This window comes from Cricetulus griseus, assembly GCF_003668045.3.
Source record: "Cricetulus griseus strain 17A/GY chromosome 1 unlocalized genomic scaffold, alternate assembly CriGri-PICRH-1.0 chr1_0, whole genome shotgun sequence".
NCBI classification, from domain to species: Eukaryota; Metazoa; Chordata; class Mammalia; order Rodentia; family Cricetidae; genus Cricetulus; species Cricetulus griseus.
Genome location: NW_023276806.1, coordinates 130,613,166 through 130,635,054, shown reverse-complemented (window position 1 = coordinate 130,635,054; position 21,889 = coordinate 130,613,166). Strand labels below are relative to the sequence as shown.

The 21,889-nt window shown below is 53.9% G+C and overlaps 1 protein-coding gene across 2 annotated transcripts; it reads left to right on the top strand.

Moving 5' to 3' along the window:
* The first annotated feature begins 2,729 nt into the window (after nucleotides 1-2,729).
* Agap2 (ArfGAP with GTPase domain, ankyrin repeat and PH domain 2) lies at nucleotides 2,730-19,845 on the top strand. Of its 2 annotated transcripts, none has more exons than XM_027392254.2 (18): nucleotides 2,730-2,895; nucleotides 9,590-9,648; nucleotides 10,518-10,605; nucleotides 10,785-10,870; nucleotides 11,021-11,168; nucleotides 12,251-12,385; nucleotides 12,658-12,767; nucleotides 13,292-13,450; nucleotides 13,598-13,684; nucleotides 13,776-13,880; nucleotides 14,243-14,405; nucleotides 14,569-14,688; nucleotides 15,738-15,866; nucleotides 17,001-17,149; nucleotides 17,233-17,323; nucleotides 17,443-17,665; nucleotides 17,762-18,017; nucleotides 18,122-19,788. In XM_027392254.2, exons 1-18 carry the CDS (start codon nucleotides 2,736-2,738, stop codon nucleotides 18,362-18,364), a joined length of 2,511 nt encoding a protein of 836 aa, XP_027248055.1. In that variant the 5' UTR covers nucleotides 2,730-2,735; the 3' UTR covers nucleotides 18,365-19,788. The 2 variants fall into 2 exon arrangements, with proteins under 2 accessions (XP_027248055.1, XP_027248054.1); XM_027392253.2 differs by lacking the exon at nucleotides 2,730-2,895 and adding an exon at nucleotides 6,100-7,996 and having other exon boundaries at nucleotides 18,122-19,845.
* Nucleotides 19,846-21,889: the final 2,044 nt, after the last annotated feature.

Below are 21,889 nucleotides of genomic sequence, written 5' to 3'. Positions count from 1 at the left end.
ACCATCCATAGCTCCAGTTCCAGGGGACCCAATACTTTCTTCTTACCTATGGAGGCACCAGGCACGCACAAGTCACACATACATATGTTCAGGCAAAACACTCATACACAGAAAATAAATAAATTTTTGAATGAAATAAATACTGGCTGGGGGGCTGGAGAGATGGCTCAGTGGTTAAGAGCACTGACTGTTCTTCCAGAGGTCCTGAGTTCAATTACCAGCAACCACATGGTGGCTCACAATCACCTTGAATGAGATCTGGTGCCCTCTGTTGGCACGCAGGCAGAAGACATAATAAATAAATAAAATCTTAAATAAATAAATAAATAAATAAATACTGGCTGGTCCATAATGGTGCACACCTTTATGTCCCAGTACTCAGGAGGCTTTACATAGTCAGGCGTTGGTGGTGTACACCTTTAATCCCAGCACTCGGGAGGCAGAGGCAGGCGGATCTCTGTGATTTTGAAGTCAGCCTGGTCTACAGAGCGAGTTCCAGGACAGGCTCCAAAGCCACAGAGAAACCCTGTCTCGGAAAAAAAAAATTAAAAGAAGCTATACAAAAGAAAATAATTTGCTATCTCCATATAGGTTCAATCTGTCTTTGAAACAAAATAATTAGGTCAAAGCTAGGGAGATAGGCTGGGGATGAAGAAACCTAGGAGACAGGCTCAGAATAAAGTACTCGCTGTACAAGTGTGAAGGCCAGAATTTGTATCCCAGGGTGTCCACAAAGGCCAGGCAGGCATGGCTGCTGCCAGTAACTCTGGCACTCTGGAGGCGGAGACAAGGGGTCTTCAGAGCAAACTGGCTAGGTTAGCCTGTCAGAAAGTTCTAGACTTGCTGGGAGACCCTGCCTCAATGAATATAGTGGAGAGCAATCAAGGAAGACACACAACCTCAACCTTGGATCAACCCACACAAAGGCACATATGTCGATGCACACCCAAACGCACACGCTGTGATGAGTAGTTTTACCTGTGTTGACAGGGTTTAGAATCATCTGAGAAGAGAGGCTCAGGGAAAGATTTTTGTCTACATGGGGTTGGATTGTGGGTATGTCTCTTTGGGGGGGGGTCTCTTAATTCAGTTAATTGATAAGAAAAGAACCAGTCCACTGTGGGCGGCCCCATTCCCTAGGAAATCATGAATTGTATAATTCATGATTAGGAGGTAGGCTGGGCATTGGTGGCACATGCCTTTAATCCCAGCACTCAGGAGACAGAGGCAAGAGGATCTCTGTGAGTTCGAGGCCAGCCTGGTCTCCAGAGCGAGCGCCAGGATAGGCTCCAAAGCCACACAGAGAAACCCCCTGTCTCGAAAAACCAAAAAAAAAAAAAAAAGAGTGGAGGAAGCAGGATGGTGGTGGCACATGCCTTTAATCCCAGCACTCGGGAGGCAGAGGCAGTCGGATCTCTGTTGAGTTCGAGACTAGCCTGATCTACAAGAGCTAGTTCCAGAATAGCCTCCAAGGCCACAGAGAAACCCTGTCTTGAAAAACCAAAAAAAAAAAAAAAAAAAAAAAGGGAGGTAGACAGCTGAACACAAACAAACAAGTGAATATATGACATTCCTACAGCAATGGGCTACAGTGCAGAACTATAAACAGAAATAAACACATGCTGACTAAGTTGGGTTTTTTTTTTTTTTGCCACGGAATTGTATCACAGTAAAAGAAATGAAGCCAGAACACACAGGAATACATACACCTGTGCATACCACGCACACATATACATGCCAAAAAAATAATTGAGGTAACTACCATTACTTACGACACCCCCCACCAACTTGCTTTACCTCCATTTTCTCTTTCAATTCCTCGTTCTTCTTCTATATCGAGTCATGAGTCAAGAGCAGAACAATGGTGCTGAGGAACTGGCTGGAAAGTATATCAGTTTCGTGTCTGTTAAATTAAAAGTACAATTGGATCTTTGTTCACCTGTTATGGGCCTTTCTGAGCAATGGTTTGCACTTCTACATAATAGTGATAAATTATCCTACCCTTTGGGCTTGTCCTTAATATACATGAAAGTCTGTTGTAAATGATTAAATGTTATACACATGCTAATTATTATAATAGAAACTGTACTTGGAGCACATAGTTTTATCTGGCTATAGGTTACTTTCCTCCCCTATAGTCCATTCTTCACATAACTACTTGAGTCTTTTAAAAAGGAGATAGTTATAGTGAATAAACGACTAAGAGAAGCCTATAGGAATGCGTAGAGAGGGGTGAATAACTGGAACTTGAACGCTTAATGTTTAGAAGTATGAGCCTTAGCTTTAATGGCCCCAAAGAAAGTACACTAGTATACTAAGGGGATGTGGATTTCTGTGTGATTCTGAGGCAAATTTGCAAATCACCAAGAGTATGGGACCTACCTGTGATCTTGCTGGCCACATTCTCCCAGAACCAACACCCATCTTAATTAGCTACCTCCCACAGAGGCTGTGAGAACTCTTATTAAGGTTGCCTGACAGGAATCATACCCAGGGCTGGCTGTCAGAGCTGAAGGGTCAACGCTAGAGGGGGCAGGAGGTGTAAGAGGTAGTACGGTGTGGGTTGTGGGTTTGAAACTCACCAGTCAGGAAGTGAGGCCGACAGACGGAAGGGCGGGCAGGGTTGAGGAGTGCTGGGGCACAGCAGAAGGGGCCTTCTGAAGTTTGGGGGCTTCGGGGTCATGGGCGTCAGGGCTAGAGCTAGTTGTTAGTCTGGCGAGGCAGGTCTGTATAACATGTATGCCCAGAGGCAGTTGGCTCTAGCTACAGTAAGAGCAGAAGTCAGACGACATGAGGTGGCCAAGCAAGCTCTAAGCCGACTCAGGAAGCTGGCAGAGAGAGTGGGTGACCCTGATCTCCGAGATGGCATCCAGGCTTCACTGGACAACATACGAGGTAAGAGATGCATCAGCCCTAACTTGGCTGTTTTGGGGGAGCAGCAGGGGACACAGAAAGGCTTAAGGGTGTCATAGCATAACTGCTTGCTGTTCAAGCAGCCACTTCCTACTTCTGAAGATGGAGCTGGGACTCGGGAAGAGGACATTTGGGGGAGGATGGAAAAAGACGTGGAGGGGGGTATTATTATCCCTCTTTCCAAAATCGCCTCTGAGCAAAATACTAGTCACTGTGGAGCTGACCTTCTTGGCAGTAGATGAGTGCGTAAGCGTTGGGAAGACAGGCTGTAACAGACCCATTAGATGGAGTCTCCATCTGGGGAGTCCAGAACAGGAAACGGTCAGGGCCAGGAGGTTCTGGGACTTGATAATGTGTTCATTCCCAGGACCCACTAAAGATCAGTGACCTCTCGTTCTCCAGCTGAGAGAAACACGAAGGGAGGGGGTGTGTGATATATGAGGTTCCTGAGCACACTACTAACCCTTAAAACCCCACACTTTGTATAGCTGCAGTGCTGCAGTCCAAGAGGCCCCCAGGACTTGCACCAGTCTCTCTTCCCCTGTGCACCCGTTCTTGTCTTCCCCTCACCTCCTTAGTGCCTTCCGTTCTACCTCCTTAGTGCCATTAGAGTAAGTGATGACAACACAGGGAGGAAGTGCTGTCATGGCAACACCATCCGCCACATCCTCCTTGCCCACTGTAGCCTTGGATCCTGTGGTGGGGCCCTGGCAAGCCTGTTCTCCATCCGAGAGGCTACCACTGAGGAACTGGGGGACCTGTGGATGCCCAAGGACTCACAAAAGCAGGCTTCCTCATTTGTGAAGTGTGTCAGGCAGAAGCCCATCTTCCATCATACCCTGATCATTCCAGTTATCAGTTCTCGCCATTCCTAGCTACTTCTTCAGGCAGGGAATGTCAATTATATATACATAATTTCCATCGAGGACACCGCCTGACACTGAGTCACAATTTAGAGGAAGGGTTGGCTGATTTCGGTTTTTAGTGGGATAGTCCCATTCCCTTCCCATGCCTCTCTCTTCCCCTTGCTCTTCTGAAGCTTAGAGTCACTTCCAGCTCCTGCACCCAGCCCTTTGATAGAAGAACTACACCTCCTGTGTCTCCTCTGATTTCCTAAGTGATGAGAAAGGGGACCTAGTAGGGATGCCTAGGGAAGAACTCTAGCTCCCACCTTTGTCTGAGGTAGAGTGGGGTTGGGACCAGGCAAAGAGACTCCCCTTAGTTCTAGAAAGGGGAATAGAGCAAGTGTGATGGGGGACACAACAGTAATCCTAGGACCATTGTCTCAGGAGAATGGAGTTCTAGGGCAGCCTGGATTACATAGCATGTCCTAAACCAACCTCAGACTCAACTACATTATGAGCAGTTATTTAAAAAAAAAAAAAGTCTCAAAAAGGAGGGTAAAGAGGGAATGGCTGGAGGTGGAGCAGACCCTTTTTCCATATTTTTGTGTGTGGTGTGCGCTGCGGGGATGTCGGAACCTGGGGCCTCCAAGCCTCCCACTTGCCAAGTATGCTCTAGCGCTCTACACTTCAGCCCAATGCTTTTTTTTTTTTTTTTTTTTTTTGAGACTGGGTTTGGATCCTGCCATCTGTCTCAGGCTAGCCTTGAAGCCACTGTGTAGCCCAGGCTGGCCTTCAACTTTCAGCAATCCTCCTGCCTCAGCTTCCTCAACAAGGTGCACCATATTTCACCTGGCGAGGCTCTACTTTTCATAAGTAATTTGTTCTACTCTGAGTGAGACAGACTTCTGTTCCCACTGAACATGAATGAAAACTGAGAAACCCCTCCCCCAATATTAAAAAGCCAACAATTCCCCCTTATGCTCATGATAGACTAGAGTGTGTCTCCTTCATGATGTGTCATCCTAGCTCTGAAGGGCACTCCCTAAGAAACCATTGACCTCCAAGATCTGGAAGAGAGTGGGTATAGGCCTCTGAAGAACAAAGGGCTCCCGGCATCCCCATTCACCCCCAACCCTCACCCCCCCACCAGGCCGAACATGCTGCTGGCTCTTGCCTCCAAGAGCCGCCCACGGCCCGCACTTATTATAGTCTCAGCTGCATCAAGAGGGTGGAAAGCCAGACCTAAGGACCGCCGAGACTCTCCAAATCCCGGGCAGGGGTCTCCAAGTCTTCAGGGAGACTCTCTTTCTCCCAGCCTACTACCCTCCTCCATAGGGGCTCAGCGTCTCTCATGCACGGACTTAGCTGTTCATGTTTCTCTGCCCCTCTGGAGGACAAAGCCTTGAACTCTAGAGCCCCTAAAGGGGTGGGGACTCAATCGCAAATGGTGTCCATTCACTCTGCCTCCCCCTTTAACCTGCTGTAAGATTCCAGCGGCTACATAGACCTCAGGAGCCTGAACGGAAACACCTAAGGGGCCGGCTCCCGCTGCCTCAACTGAGGGGGTTCCTTGTGTCTAGAGAGCAAAATCCCCCGCAGGTACCGGGTAACCAGGTGTGAGAGTAGTGCCTTCAGTAATCCAGCGTCCCTTGATTGGTCCCCCACCCATCCTACACACTGATCCCTCCTCCCGGCTGATCCCCGCCGCAGCTTCTGAGGCACTCTTGGAGCTACGGTTGCTATGGAGACTAGATGCATTTTGGAATAGGGGGGTGTCAATTGGTAGATGTATTTCTTCCACCTTGAGCTGGGGCCTTTGACTCACACCCCAGCTTGGGCTCAGGCGTCCTCAAGCCTCTCTCCTCTAGAGCCACCCCCCCCCCCACTAAGTTCCTTGTTTGTCCCCATCCCAGGGGAACACTTTCCAAGTTCACTTTGGGACAATCATTCCAAGTCCAGCGCCGTGGAAGTATTCAGTATGGGGTGGGAGTGGTAGTAGGAGAGGGGGCTGGGTGATGAGAAAGGAAACTCATCCAGGTACCCCGAGAAAGGAAAGGGGTCCCGGGAAGGAATGTCAGGGCTCACATTCCTATTTCAGTTCCCCAGAATTGACAGAGACCAAAAGAGTTATGTTTCCTGCACCTGCCCAGTGTTTTAACCTTTATCCCTAAATGTCACACTCCACATTCCTGTTCCCTAACCTTGGTGTGAGAAAGGAGGGGACCAGGTAGTTGGCGGAGGTGAATCCAAGTCCCAGGAAATCCAGTCCAGGTTTTGAAAGGGAAATCCAGTCCTGGATTTTGTACCGCCCTAACAGACAGCGGTGCTGGCGGAGGGGGGAGATGGGGTGGGGGGCCCGCGGGCCGCCTCCTCCTCAATGTGAGGGGAGCGCCCGGACACAACGCGCATCCGGACCGAGCCGATCCCGGGCGAGGCCCCCCCCGGACTCTTCGCCAGGATCCACGCCCCTCCCTCCCAGACCCCAGACCCGTGGGTTCCTACCCCCTCCCGCCCCCTCTTTCCTCCCCCACCGCCTCCAATATCTCCATCCCTAGCATCCTCCCTGTGCTCCTGCGAATCCCCCGCACAGACAGCCCCACTAGTCTCCTACCCTCAAGACCCCCCTCTCCTACTGCATCCGCGGCCTCTGCCCATTGAGTCCGCATTCCCGCCCCTGCCTTCCCCGTACCCGTGCCTCTCCCCCAGCCCCCTGTCCCCTTTTCTGCCCCCTTTTCCTTCTTCCCCATTTGCCCCCACTACTGTCCTCCCCACCCTCCTCCGCCCATCTCAGCGCCCCCACCTAGGCCGTGGTGCACGGTCCGGCGCGCCTCCCTGGAGCAGCACCAAGGTCCCGGGGCTCCAAGGGGGTGGGGGCGCAGGGCGGGGAGCATGGGGAGGGGGCGCCCCATGTGATGGGAGGGGGGCGCAAGAGGAGGCGGCGGAGGCGGCGGCGACAGCGGAGCCGGGCTGGGGGCTCAGCGGGGTCCGGGGGCTGGGGGCAGCGAGCAGGGCGGCCCCATGGCCGGGCCCCCCTGAGGCAGTCCGGGGGAGTCCCCTCCCCTCCCCAGCTCGGGGGTCTCCGGGCCCCATGAGCCGGGGCGCGGGCGCGCTTCAGCGCCGGACAACGACCTACCTCATCTCGCTGACCCTGGTCAAGCTCGAGTCGGTACCTCCGCCGCCGCCTTCTCCGTCTGCAGCCGGGGCCGGCGCCCCCGGGGCCAGAGGCTCCGAGCCCCGAGATCCTGGCAGCCCCCGAGGCGCGGAGGAACCCGGCAAGAAGCGACACGAGCGTCTCTTCCACCGGCAGGATGCGCTGTGGATCAGCACCAGCAGCGCGGGCGCCGGGGGCGCGGAGCCCCCCACGCTGTCCCCGGCTCCGGCCAGTCCGGCTCGCCCGGTCTCCCCGGCCCCGGGCCGCCGACTGTCCCTCTGGGCCGCCCCTCCGGGACCCCCGCTCTCCGGGGGGCTGAGCCCGGACTCCAAACCGGGGGGCGCCCCCTCTTCCTCCCGACGCCCTCTACTCAGCAGCCCGAGCTGGGGGGGTCCGGAACCTGAAGGCCGGACGGGAGGCGGCGTTCCGGGCTCGTCCTCCCCGCATCCTGGCACCGGTAGCCGAAGGCTCAAGGTGGCGCCTCCTCCACCGGCTCCCAAGCCTTTCAAGACCGTGACCACTAGTGGAGCCAAAGCCGGCGGGGGCAAGGGCGCGGGTAGCCGCCTGTCATGGCCCGAAAGCGAGGGCAAGCCCAGGGTCAAGGGGTCAAAGAGCAGCGCCGGGACTGGAGCTTCTGCCACTGCGACCGGCGGGGGAGGGGGCGCTGCAGTCACGACCTCTGGTGGGGTCGGGGCTGTGCCTGGAGCGAGAGGGAAGCTGTCCCCTCGGAAAGGCAAGAGCAAGACCTTGGACAATAGTGACTTGCACCCAGGACCCACTGCCGGTTCTCCTCCGCTCACCGTGCCAGCAACCCCAGTTCCAGCCACTTGTGTCACCACCGCCTCCACGCAGCCCCTGGGGCCTGCACCCCCTATCACTCTGGAGCCACCGGCTCCAGGGTTGAAAAGGGGCCGGGAGGGCGGCCGAGCGTCCACTCGTGACCGAAAGATGCTCAAGTTTATCAGCGGTATCTTCACCAAGAGCACAGGGGGGCCTCCTGGCCCCGGTCCCCTTCCCGGACCCCCAGGCTTGTCTTCCAGCAGCGGGTCCAGGGAGCTGCTGGGCGCAGAGCTCCGCGCCTCCCCTAGTGAGTAGGGAGGGTCAGGGCCGGAGACACCTGGACGCTTATTTGGGGGTGGGGGAACTCTGTGCAAGAACGAGGGACGCTTTTCTCCTGGGTGGATGGAGGACCTAGGCTCGCTCCTCGACCAAGGGTTGGGGCAAGGACTAGGATGAGGAACTGAAGCGGTGAGACGTGATAGGAGTGTTCTTGGTGCCTCCTGGGGAATGACGGCCTTGGTTGATGCTTACCGTAGGAAATTATCCCGCAAAAGCCTCAGACCCCAAGCTCAGCCCTGGTTGGAGTCTGGAAGCCAGGCGATAGGGACTTGGCCTTGTGTGGAGGGACACTGGAGGGGAGGGGGTGTGGAAGCCTCAGTTTCCCCTGAGTAACTAGCATAGGTGGTGTGGCAGTGACCTTGCAGCCTGTTCGTCGCCAGAGACAGGTTTCCTGGGTTGAGAACCGGCTGGTGGTTTTTCCATGCACTGAAGGTGGATTGGGCGGTTCTTGAGTGAGCGGGGGCTGGAACGTGCAGATTTAAATGTGAACTGAGAGGGGCAGATAGGAAGCCTGGCTTCCCGCACTACCCACCCCCGCCCCACAGCGGCGTCGAAACCCGCTCAGGGCTGACCCCGGAGTGAGTCAGGGGGCGGAACTGCTGTAAAGACAATCCTTAGCCCCGGAGACTTGGGAAGCCTTACAGGGAGGTAGCTTTATTTATTTGATTTTTAATTTTTTTTCCTTCCGAGGGGTGCTTTTATTACTATTTTCTAACTGGTAGAGGCGGCGCGCGGGGGGTGGGGGGTGGGTAGCAACCCACGACTCGGTTCCGCTCACATTCCCCGGAGGGGAGGCGGGTCTGGAAGCGGGGGCGGCCCCGGGGGTTTGGCTTCTGAGCGGGTGGGAGCAGATGGCTCCGGATCCCCGAGTTCCCGCCGCAGCTGCGGCTCCCCGGGAACGTCCGGCCAGTGTCAGGCACGGGGGCTGGACCCGGCGGACGGGCGCAAGGAGAATCTTTCTCCCCGGGCCTGTAGTGTCTCTCTGCCTGGGGACGGAGGCCTTACCCCCCACGGTTCTTTTGGAGGCCATGGAGATCTAGGCAGGGGGAAAATCCAAGTGCTGTCCACCTTGGGCGATGGACAGGAGTTAGAACTACCTGTGCCACTGACCTTGGAAAAGGGCAGGAAAGCCCTCTCCTCATCTTGGCGCCTGTGAAATGGAGACCAAGGAACACCATTCCGTTCTAGGACTCAGACCTTCCCTCATAGATCTGCCTTGAGAATGTGTGTGTGTTGGGGGGACCCTCTCTTCTTTGTGGTGGGAGGAGAGTCATTACTAGTGAAGTCCTCCCGATCAGGTCTGGGGCAAGGGCCCACATTTGAGGATGTGTTTTAAGGGAGATGCCAACTGAAGTATTTTCGTCTTGCTAGCTCTGTTGCTAAGCAACCACTGAGTGGTGGCAACAGCTGTGGAGAGAGTGACTGGGATGGGAGGACTAGGGACCACTCTCCAGTGCAGGCAGGGTCTTGGGTTAGGTGAACCCCTCAGAAAAGAGTGGGTGATGGCTGGGAGTCCTGCTACGCCACAGTCCCCCTTCTAACTGCACTTTTCCCTTTACAGAGGCTGTGGTCAATAGCCAGGAATGGACTTTGAGCCGTTCAATTCCTGAACTGCGCCTGGTATGTAACCCAGGCCCTTGGCTTGCAGGCAGGGTTTACCTGCAGCAGGCACGCCCCATTCTCTCCCTTCGCCAAGAACTCTCTGAGTTTAGCATCCTAGCAGTATTGAGGGGCTGCCCAGTACGTCCTCTCAACTTGAATCTTCATTCTCTTTCCGTTTGACCAGACACCCAATTTCTAGCATTTTTCTTAATATTTTATTTATTTAATGTATATATGAGTGCTCTGTCTGCTTGTACACCTTTAAGCCAGAAGAGGGCATCAGATCCTACTATAGATAGTTGTGAGCCATCATGTGGTTTCTGGGAATCGAACTCAAGACCTCTGGAAGAGCAGCCAGTGCTCTTAAACACCGAGCCATCTCTCTAGCCCTGCAATTTTTTTTTTTAATTCTTGGTGTTCTGTTGCTTAGAATGGGGTAAAACTTTCAACTAATGCCTTGGCTTATGTCCTACATACACACAGATTTGATGTGTTTACTAAATACACACACACACACACACACACACACACACACACTGGGCAATGGACATTGCTTAGTTTGTGGTCTATTTAAACTTTGGGATCTTTTCTTTTTCTTTTTCCTTTGGTATTTCAAAACATTGTTTCTCTGTGTAGTGTTGGCTGTCCTGGAACTCACTCTGTAGACCATGTTGGCATCGAACTCACAGAGATCCGCCTGCCTCTGCCTCCCGAGTGCTGGGATTAAAGGCGTGCACCACCACCACCCAGCTGGGATTATTTCTTACCATACTATGCCCTGCTCTTCCCAGCTGACTGGAGGTTCTCTTGGGTGTCTTGACACCGCCATCCCTGTGGATTCTCAGGCATGAGCAGACCCAGCATCTTGCCCCACGTCTCTCCTTTAGGGTGTGCTGGGCGATGTCAGGAGTGGGAGGTCGTCTCTCATCCACAGATTCCTCACGGGTTTATACCAGGTGCTGGAGAAGACTGAGAGTGAGTTCTCAGGGGCCACAGTAAGCTAAGACTGGGGACCAGGGACCCACCAGTAAGATCAGTGCCTGGGAAAATACCAAGATGGGACTGGAGGCAGAATACCCAAAGTTGAGGGAGTGTGGGAAGGTTTGGTGACCTGGCACCTCTGACCTATTAAACTTTTCAACTCTTCCGGACAGGTGAGCAGTACAAGAAGGAGATGTTGGTGGATGGACAGACTCATCTGGTGCTGATCCGAGAGGAAGCAGGAGCACCAGATGCCAAGGTGAGGAGTGGAGACGGTGGCTATAGGAGGCTGGCTAGGGTAGGTATCCGACATGGAAGCATTCCCCATCTGCCTGGGACACCCTCTGAATAGTACCCTGAGTGGGTGGGACCTGTATGACCCTGTGTTTGCCCTCTCATCCCCTGCAAGTTCTCAGGCTGGGCGGATGCTGTGATCTTCGTCTTCAGCCTGGAGGATGAGAGCAGCTTCCAGGCTGTGAGCCGTCTCCATGGGCAGCTGAGCTCCCTTCGTGGGGAAGGACGTGGAGGTCTGGCCCTGGCTCTGGTTGGGACCCAAGGTAAGGAGAGGATATGGGAGCCTTGCTTTTAGGGGAGGGTAAAGAATGCCTATAAGTATTGCCCACCATGGCTGATAATTTGGCAAGGTGTCGAACTGGCTATTTAGATTCCAGCAACCCTCTAGAGGGAGCTTGATGTCCAAATAAGGAAGTAACGAAGCAAACAAACTTCCCAAGGGCTCGGCAGAGCAAAGAGTACAGCCTGGGAGGAAAGGAAAGTTGTAATGACCATCTCTGGAGATGTTGCCTACCTTGTGTTCACTCTGCCATTTCTGACGCCACTACCATGGGACACACAGAAAATGTCAAGTCCTAGTGCAACTAGAAAGCCTTCCCCTTCAGCTGGGTTAGGCTGACACTCTTAGAGAGGAATTTCTGTATAAACAGAGGAGACAAGGAGATACTGGAGAAATCCGGAGCACAGAAAACTTTGGGTTCTTCTAGCTGGAGCCCAGGACTGAATCACGACAGGAGGAACATTGTCACTACCGTCTCTGTCCAGCTGGCAGGATGCTGTGTGTGACTGACTATACATGCAGGTGCAAGCCTCCACCTGTCTCTTGCCTCCTGGTTTCTGACTGTAGAGCGAGCAGTCCACCTGTTACTACAGGCATTCAACTGCTCCCTCTTCCCAGGCCAGGTGTCCTGTCATTTGGGTCTCAGGTTCAGTGATTTTTCAGGGTGTTTGTCACCCGTGAGTCTCGGCCATTGTCAGAAGAGTATTGCTTGAAAACACAGACTGACAGATACTCACATAGAGGGACAGACAGAGATACATGCAAAGACACAGACACACACATGCAAAGACACTGAGGGACAGACAGAAAGACACACACACAGAGACACTGATACACAGAAAGAGACAGACACACATACACAAAGACACAGAGAGACAGCCAGACTTAACTGGGCTCAGTACTCACAAGGGGGCTAATACACTTAACAGTCCACTTGAGGACAGTTGTTCTCCCACACTCTAACTTCAGGATGTCTACCCTGGGCTCCAAACACATGGTAAAGGGAATCATGAACCCTGGAGGAAGGGCACCTTCGTCAGCCCTGCCCCTCTCCTGTCCCCTCAGACAGGATCAGTGCTTCCTCTCCTCGAGTGGTGGGTGACGCTCGAGCTAGGGCCCTGTGCACAGAGATGAAACGGTGCAGCTACTATGAGACCTGCGCAACTTATGGGCTCAACGTGGACCGGGTCTTCCAGGAGGGTGAGTGTGGTCGTCCCCAGCATGTGACAGTGGAAAGCCAGAGGTCCTGTATCCAGTTCTGTGCTTCCCAGTGACAGAAAAGGGGCCCCTGGGAAGGAGGAGGGGTCTGGGGCCTATGGAAGGTTTCTGGCTAGGCCATAGATGTCCTGGGAGCGCTGGTGACAAGGAAGTTGGGGCTGTATTATTTCCTGGGGCTTCTCAGAATAGGGCATGAGAAAGTGGGCTTGGGTATCTTTCCTGCTCATGACTCCTCCAATTCCCCTTCCTTCCAGTGGCCCAGAAGGTGGTGACTTTACGCAAACAGCAGCAACTCCTGGCTGCCTGCAAGTCCCTGCCCAGCTCACCAAGCCATTCAGCCGCTTCTACTCCTGTAGCCGGGCAGGTGAGTCTGTGGTGTCAGAGACTGATGTCAAATTCAGAAGTGGGGAAATGAGTAGGATTAGGCAGCAACATTGAGGCAGGGCAGCGGTGGGCGGCAGTGCATGATGTCAATCCCAGCGCTCTGTGAGTTTGGGCCCAGCCTGGTGTACAGAGTAATCCAGGACAGCCAGAGCTACACAAGAAAAAAAAAAAAAAAAAAAAAAAAAAAAAAAAAAAAAAAAAAAAAAAAAAAAAAAAGAAAAGAAAGAAAACGAAAAGAAGGAAATTAACATGGAACTGACAATCAGGCATGAGGTGCCATTTGCAATGTCCCTCCTCAGGTTATCTGCACTGCTGCACAGCAGTCAATACTCAGGGCGTCAAACTTCACAAAACCTGAAGTAGTGTCACAGTACTAGGGAAGATTCGGGTGGCTGGTGGCAATGAGTGAATAACGGTGACAGCAGGGATTGTCTCACACTGGATGTCACCTTAGCTTGATGGGTATGGATGCTAAACTCTGCTGACTCCTCTGTATGCTTCCAGGCTAGTAACGGGGGCCACACTAGCGACTACTCTTCTTCACTCCCTTCCTCACCCAACGTTGGACACCGTGAGCTCCGAGCTGAGGCAGCCGCTGTGGCTGGGTTAAGCACCCCAGGGTCCCTACACCGAGCAGCCAAGCGAAGGACTAGCCTTTTTGCGGTATTGAACACACCAACCCCCTTTCCCTCCTGTCCCGTTGCCTGCCTGCCATTCTTAGACCTCTCTGTTGGCTCTTGCTCTTTCTTTTCACTGTTTCCCATCACTGTATCCTACCCATCCTCTGGTTAATTCCGATAACCGTTCCAGAACCGTCGGGGCAGCGACTCTGAGAAGCGGAGCTTAGACAGTCGGGGAGAGACAACGGGGAGTGGGCGAGCCATCCCCATTAAACAGGTAAGGAAGGGGTTTAGGAGCTGAAGGTGAGTCTGAAGCTGCTGTTCTTAGCTGGCTTTTCTCCCACATATCTTCCTGTTCTTTCTTTCAGAGCTTCTTGCTAAAGAGAAGTGGCAATTCCTTGAACAAGGAATGGAAGAAGAAATATGTCACTCTTTCTAGTAATGGCTTTCTACTCTACCACCCCAGCATTAATGTGAGTAGCCAAGATGGGCCACACTGATGGCCTTGGACATCTCTGACAAGACCTGGCATCATTTCTGGGGAGCTATCTGTTCTCATAGGCTCATGACACTTCTCTGTGCTGGGGATATGAAGGTGAATTCCTTGTCCCAGGAACTTGCAGTCCAGTGGGAGAGTACCATGGCCAGGCCTGTTCCCAGCCGGCCACTGAGAGAATGCTTCCAGGCCAAGTCTGGCAGGTTTACTTCTACAAGCTCTTCTTAGTCCAGTCAGCTCTCAGGGCCCCTCTGTATCCTGTTCTTACTGCCTGCTTCCCAGCAGTCCCAAAGATGGGAGGTCCCCCCCACACATACTGTCAACCCTGTACCTCTACAGGACTACATCCACAGTACACACGGCAAAGAGATGGACTTATTACGAACAACTGTCAAAGTCCCAGGCAAGCGGCCCCCAAGGGCTATCTCTGCTTTTGGCCCCTCAGCCAGCATCAATGGGTTGGTCAAGGACATGAGCACCGTCCAGATGGGTGAAGGCCCTGGTAAGTGGGACCCATGACAAGTAGTCAGTGAAGGAGACAGGGACAGAGGAGAGGGGTGGGGAGAGGAAGGAGTTGGTGCTACCCTGGCTCTGTGGGATGAGGGCTGATAAAGAAAGTGTTGGAGACAGGCTTACTGATAAATCTCTCCCTCTCCTCCTCACAGAAGCCACTACTCCTATGCCCAGCCCCAGCCCCAGCCCCAGCTCCCTGCAGCTTCCATCAGACCAGACATCCAAACACCTGCTGAAGCCAGACCGGAATTTGGCCCGGGCCCTCAGCACTGGTTAGTGGGACCACCCTCCACCGACTGGCTTCCAGACCCAAATGGGATATGGGTGGGAAATAAAGTGGAGGCTTGGGTGGTGGCGCACACCTTTAATCCCAGTACTCAGAAGGCAGAGGCAGTTGGATCTCTGTGAGCTCGAGGCCAGCCTGGTCTACAAAGCTTCACAGAGAAACCCTGTCTTGAAAAAAAAAAAAAGTGGAAGCTTGGATCTGGAACAAATGTACAAGGGAACATGAGGGATGTCTGCTGGGTGACTGGCACCAAGACCATATGCTATGTCTGTCACAGCGGTGAAGATAACTACATTAGAGAAGTCTGCAGGCCTGAGTTCAGATTCCTAGTTTGCCTTGCCACATGGGCAAGTTTACTTGACTTCTCCATGCCTCTGTGTCTACCCTACAGAACCTTTCTGCAAGGTTTAATTTAACAAACAGAGAACCTAGACCAGCACATAGTCAGCCATCAGTGTTTGAAATGTTTGGAAATTATATCTATATATTATATAGGCATATACAGGAACAGGAAGTAACACTGTAATCAATGTTTCTTACAACAACTTATCAGGTCAAGGTTATCACCCGCATTTTAGGGATGAAAAAACTGGGGCTCGGGGCTAGAGAGATGACTCAACTGTTAAGAGCACTGGCTGCTCTTCCAGAGGACCCGGGTTCAATTCCCAGCACCTACATGACAGCTCACAACTGTCTGTAACTCCAGTTCCCCTGGATTTGACACCTCCACACCAGTGCACACAAAATGAAATTAATAAAAACAAAACTGGGGCCCAAAAAATAAATTAATTTGCTTGAGGTCTCAAGGCTGGTCAGTTGCAGAGGCAAGAGCTGAGTACAGACCTGATTCTAAACCCCTCATCTGCCCACCTCCTCCAGTGATCAGGGGAAGCCTCTTGGACAGGGATAGCTGAGGGGTGGGGGTGGGGGAGTGGAGGGGTGGGGGCGTGGAGATGCACCCTAAAATGCTAGTTAGTTCAGGGCTATACGGAAGTCTGTGGGAATGCAGCTGAGGCCCTGTGTCCCTTCTCCAAGACTGCACCCCATCTGGAGACCTGAGCCCCTTGAGTCGGGAGCCCCCACCTTCTCCCATGGTGAAGAAGCAGAGGAGGAAGAAACTGACCACACCATCCAAGACCGAAGGCTCAACTGTGCAGGCTGAAGGTGAGGCTGTGGTGGGTGGTTCCACGCCCACTCCGGACCCTCACCCCTGGTATCCTAACCCCTGACCTAGCTCTTGCAGAGCAGGGTAAGCACAGGAACTGTCATCGTCACCACATGCATGTAACTGAGTGGGGAAATGGAAGGACATCACCCAGTTACTATCCCTTTCTTATTCCCACCAGCCCCTGTCCTCAGAAGTCTGTAGCACCCTTTCTGCCCCCCCTCCCCCGCCACTCCTAGTTCCTACTCACGTTGGCACTTCTGATCCCATCTTCTGCATCCATATCTAGGACTGCAGCCCCTGAATTCAGTGTCCCTGTTGACTCCCCAGCCCCTTCTCTCCATAACCTCCCATTGGCAGGTTCTTCTTCCAAGAGCCCTTGACCACTGATCCCTACACCTGCCTCCCCCCACTCCCCATAGCAAACCCTACTCCCCAGTTCTACTGACTTTGGAGCCCCAGGGCCCTCATCCCAGCCTCTGGCCCCTTTCCTACTGTTCACACAAATTCTGACACCCTTCCCCCTACAGAGACCAGGTTTCTCTCTGGTCACAATACCTACTCCCCCACATCCGCCCCTGCCCCCCCCCAACCCGTTCTTTGCCGGGTGCTCAGACCCGGGTTCCAGATCTGCTGACTCTCATGGCTCTTGGCTTCCGCTCCACTCTGCTCCGGGGCCACTGACTGTAGTTCTGCTTTCTCTCCCCATCTGTCTGTCCTGCTTTGTCTCTGGCACTCTCTGTCACTGTCTCTCTATCTCTCCATCTGCCTCTTTCTCTTTTCTTGGTCTCTCTTTCTCTGTTGTGCTTTCCACTCTGTCTCTGTCTTCTTCGCTTCGGGAAACCAGCCAAGCGCAAAATGTGGAAACTAAAATCCTTTGGTAGTTTAAGAAATATTTATAAAGCAGGTAACAAGCTCCGGGAGCCGGGAGGGGTTGCTAAGCTGGGGTGCAGAGGGGTGGGGTGCCCTGCTTCTCCCTGCATGTGCTCGGGCTTCCTGCAGTTCCCCACCCTCTTGCTTTCCCTCCCCACACTGTCCCACTCCTCTGGGCTCCAAGGACATCAGGGAGGGTTTGGGGGAAGGCCACCCGCTTGAACTCTGCCCCTCATGACCTCTCCCGTCCACCCACCCAGAGGAAAACTTTGAGTTCCTGATTGTGTCCAGCACTGGTCAGACGTGGCACTTTGAGGCAGCCAGCTTCGAGGAGCGGGATGCCTGGGTTCAGGCCATTGAAAGTCAGATCCTGGCCAGTCTGCAGTGCTGTGAGAGCAGCAAGGTCAAGGTAAATGCTCTGAGACTTGATGGAGGCTAAACGAGAGTGGCTGGGGGTCAGAGGTGCAGCCCTGACCTCACTTCTCTCTGCAGCTGCGCACTGACAGCCAGAGCGAAGCCGTGGCCATCCAGGCGATCCGAAACGCAAAGGGAAACTCTACCTGTGTGGACTGTGGAGCTCCCAGTGAGTACAAGGGCCCCACCGAGGGAACTGGGGAGCAGGATCCCAGACTGGGGGAGTTAGCTGGAGTCTGGTGAAAGGTGGGGGTGTCTTGTTGACATGCTGTTTCATCCTGTCCCTAGACCCCACGTGGGCCAGTTTGAATCTGGGTGCGCTCATCTGCATCGAGTGTTCCGGCATCCACCGGAACCTGGGCACGCACCTGTCCCGCGTGCGTTCGCTGGACTTGGACGACTGGCCGCGGGAGCTGACCCTGGTCCTGACGGCTATTGGCAACGACACGGCCAACCGCGTGTGGGAGAGTGACACTCGGGGCCGTGCTAAGCCCACACGGGACTCTTCGCGGTAAGGATAGAGGATCAGTGTGGAGGGTGTACAGTTTCTGGGAGGTCCCGATTAGAGGTCCCCTACAACTCTTTCCCTTGGACCCTGGTACTGCAGGGAGGAACGTGAGTCGTGGATTCGCGCCAAGTACGAGCAGCTGCTGTTCCTGGCGCCTCTGGGTACCACGGAGGAGCCGTTGGGCCGCCAGCTGTGGGCCGCAGTACAGGCCCAGGACGTGGCCACCGTTCTGCTGCTTCTGGCCCACGCGCGACACGGGCCACTCGACACCAGCGTGGAGGACCCGCAGCTTCGATCGCCGCTGCACTTGGCGGCCGAGCTCGCCCACGTTGTCATCACGCAACTGCTGTTGTGGGTACGTGACGGGAGAGGTGGGCTTGGCGGTGTAGTAGAGTGGGAGGTGTTGGGGGAAGGGTCCCCTGGATGGCGTTCGGTCACATGGCCTTTTCCTCCTGGCAGTACGGCGCGGACGTGGCGGCCCGTGATGCGCAGGGCCGCACAGCACTGTTCTACGCCCGCCAGGCTGGCAGCCAGCTGTGTGCTGACATCCTCCTCCAGCACGGCTGCCCGGGAGAGGGCGGCAGCACAGCCACCACACCGAGTGCGGCCACCACCCCCAGCATTACCGCCACTCCCAGCCCGAGACGCCGGAGCAGCGCTGCCAGCTTGGGCCGCGTGGACGCCACGATCGCGCTGGTATAGTTGCCCAGCACCGGGAGAGACACCCCCCAACCCCCGCGCGGGCCGGGCACGACCACACCGGGTGGACCGCTGGACAGATGCACCCATTCACCTCTCCAGTCTGCACCCCGTCCCACGGGAGCACTTCCTACCCCCACGAGGGCACAGCCCCCACACGCCTCCCAGGAGACACAAACTCACCTTCCTCTCCCCAGCGAGGCATGGAGACCCTAGCTCAACACGCCCCTACTCCACTGTTTCCACACTTGGATTGCCCTGGGTCTCTCTGCCTGCAGCCTTTGCAGCTGTACCTGCAGCTCCAGGGCGCTCGGACTTGCTGGCTCGTGCACCCTAGGGGCGGGTAAAAGATCCGGTCCTGCTTGCGTTCTACAATCTGGTGGCCGGAGCCCAAACCCAGGCTGGCTCCTGGGGCAACGCCACGCCAAAGGGAGGGATCAGTAGGTAGAGGACTAGCCCTGGGACTTGGGACCAATATGCGGACGCCACCCCTTCCATGCTGATCTCACTGCCCATTGAGGGGGAAGGGCAGCGAGGGGCAGGACCCCCTGCTGCCCATGGAGGTGGAGGGGTCCCCAACCCTTTCTGTGAAAGGGACCATGAGGAGTGGAAACCAGATATCCCCCTCTACCTATCTATAAATGGAAGCTAAAGAGCCCGGGGGGAGCTGAGAGCCTAGGTCCTTCCCCTTACAATCTTGGGGTGGGGAGAAGGATTGGAACAGGAGGGGGCTAGAGAGGGGCCTTGTAATTTATTGCTTTGTTCCCCAACATGGGGATGGGGTGGGTAGGGGCGAGGGGAGGGCATTTCAGGGTAGGGGAAGCCAAGGGAGGGCAGGGGTGGGGTGGGGTGGGGGTGCTCTCGGGTTGTGTCTGTGACCGTGACTGCGTACCTGTGACTGTGCAGCGCCCGTGGTGATCTGGGGTAGGGGGCACCCCTACACAATGGGACCCCTCCCCCATAATCCTTTCTGTTCAGTCCCTCTCTCACTGGAGCAGCTCCAGATCTGTTTCTCTATCCTTTGCTCCCTCCCAGCCAGGGCTGAGAGGGTGTGCAGTGGCTGGGAAGGTGTTAAGGTCCTGGCCCCATCCCCAGAAAGGGGGAGGCGGAATGGACTCACCTAGCCCAACCCTGCCTCCTTTAGTCAACCCAGGCTCTGGGCTGTCTGTGTCAGTGGTTTCCGGTCTTTTTTTTTTTTTTTTTTCCTGGCTAAAATATTTTGCAAAAGACCAGGTAATCGGGGAGTGGAGTGAGGAGGGGGCAGGGGTTGTCTCCTCACCTCCAAAGCAGGTGATATGAATCTTAACAGCAATTAAAGAGGAAGTGATTTTGTCTAAGGGGTGAGCTGATGGTCTGTTATTGAAGAGGCAGGTGACATCTTGGTGGACGTTGGGGAACTGGAGAGGGAAGGGCCAGGCAGAGGTCTGGACTGGAATTAGGACAGTACCCACAGACACAGAGGTAGTCTTCAGCTTTGTACAACACCCCTGGGCTTGTGAGGTAGGAGCAACGGTGGGGGCCATGAGCAGGCATCCGCTGCACAAATGATGCCAAACTTGGCAAAAAGTTGGAGCGTGGTGTTTGGAGAAACAGACAGGCATGGGCGGGGGAGGACTGAAAAAAATGGGGCTATTTTGCTTCAAGAATGAGATTTAGTTTTGAAACCTGGCCCACTGTTCCCTAGCTAAAGGATATTGGGCAAGTGACCTCAGACACTATGTTGAGAGTGTACCTGTAAGTGCTGTGAACCTGGGGAAGGTGCTGCCCCAGGTTGGCCTAGGCATCAGAGCTAAAGGGGGTGCTAGGGACTGCAGGGGTGAGAGGTTTTCCAACCTTTTGCAGTTCTCAAGTGTCCACAAGATCCGTGCCAGCTGATGTAGGAATTTGTCCACTTTTATTATGGGGTCACCTCAGGTCATGGTGGCCGAGCCACAGTATTGAAGCTTATTGAGTAGTCAACCCTGCTTTTTTTTTTTTTTTTTTTTTTGCGTGTAGAAGTTATAAGCATCAGGCCTGGTAAAGGTTAGGCTAGTAGCTAATACAGGTTGGGCCCCAGCGTATTGCCTATCTTTAGGAGTCAGCTGGTGGTATTGGTGTCTGGGTGGAGTTGATTGTAATTTCTGGTGTCTTCTAAAGTTTTCATCTGTAGATGTGTCAGGGAACTGATAGGGTCTGGTTGTAGCCCTGGAGGCTGTTCTTCGGAGGCCCAGGCTGGGTAATCACCTCCCACATCAGCGTGACCCAGGGAGGCATGAACTTGAGGGCAGGAACAGACACAGATGGAGTGTGTGATCTGGGCAGAGACAGGAAGATTGGCAGGTGGGCTGTTTGTTGCCTATCAACTGAGACCCTTGGTCTCCTTTCATCATCATTGCCCTTCATAGCAAAAACAGACATGGCGTCCGTCCTCAGAAGCTCAGGGTGTTAGATATGGGGAGGAACAAGGACCCTGAACAGAATGAAGTCACTTGTCAAGGGATCAGCAGGCCACTGGAAAATGGTCAGGATGTCAGCAAATTCTCCCGCCAAGTAATTGATTTCTCTTAACGGGTTACATTAGTCTTGTGGGATGCGAGAGAGATGGAGTTGCAAAACTTCAAGCCCTCCAGGCTGTGGCAGAGTAAGAAGGGCACCCCTGGATGGGTATCTACCCCCTGCTTTCTGGATGCCCTCTGCCACACACTCGCTACTCCTATTCCTTTTGTTTGCCCTAGCACAGCTGAGACTGACTGACCTTCATGAACTCTACCAAAAGTCAAAAGAAAGGAAAGGGGAACTTATTGAAAGTTCAAATTGACTCAGTGCAGTGAGGGTTCCGTGTTTTCTGACCAAGCTGAAGCACCAAAAATACCCTGCCCAGATTTTAGGGTCCTTTAAGACTTTCTCCATGTCCTCATCCCTATAGAGCTCAGACGCTGGTTTTTAAGTATTTAGTGTCTTAAAAGACTAACACTGCCCCCCCATCCTCATTACTGCCCCCTGGAGGCTGGTGCCTGGATATCATCCAGAAGGGAAATCACTTAAGGCTAATGAAGGGAACCTAGTACCCTGACGATGGCCATTCCCAAGACAGTGCCTAAGATCTCAAGCAGCTTAGCATCTGTCCCCTCAAAAGATTCGCAGGGATGTAGGAAGTTGGACTTGTCTACATTTCAAAACATTTTAAACATAACAAGCACAGTCAACACTCATCCACATTTAGCAAGAAGAGGGCCAGCCCCATGAGTTCCTTCAATAATCAGAGTTCTCCCTTTCCTCTTCTGAAGATGGCATAGCATGTCTTCAGTCCCTTTCCTATCGAGAGCCCCCTTTGTCTCCAGAAGGAGTTACATACCTCCTGGCTGGGGACCCAAAGGAGACACTTTACCTTTGTTGTCCTCTACTCTGGGAGAGAAAATGGGGTAAGAGGTACGTACCCACAGCTGTCCTTGGCAATCAGGAAAAGATAGCGACACCAGGCCACCTGTTGCAATGACTTGCAAGGCTGTAGGTAGGGGAGATGCCCCTGTGGGCATGGGAGGGTCTCCG

Bases quoted from the DNA above. Each gene is read 5' to 3' on its own strand.
- Agap2 (XM_027392253.2), top strand. From the start codon at position 6,847: ATGAGCCGGGGCGCGGGCGCGCTTCAGCGCCGGACAACGACCTACCTC. The intron at 17,150-17,232 runs GTAAATGCTCTG...TTCTCTCTGCAG, and splicing joins GTGAGAGCAGCAAGGTCAAG to CTGCGCACTGACAGCCAGAG. The intron at 17,666-17,761 runs GTAAGGATAGAG...CTGGTACTGCAG, and splicing joins CCCACACGGGACTCTTCGCG to GGAGGAACGTGAGTCGTGGA.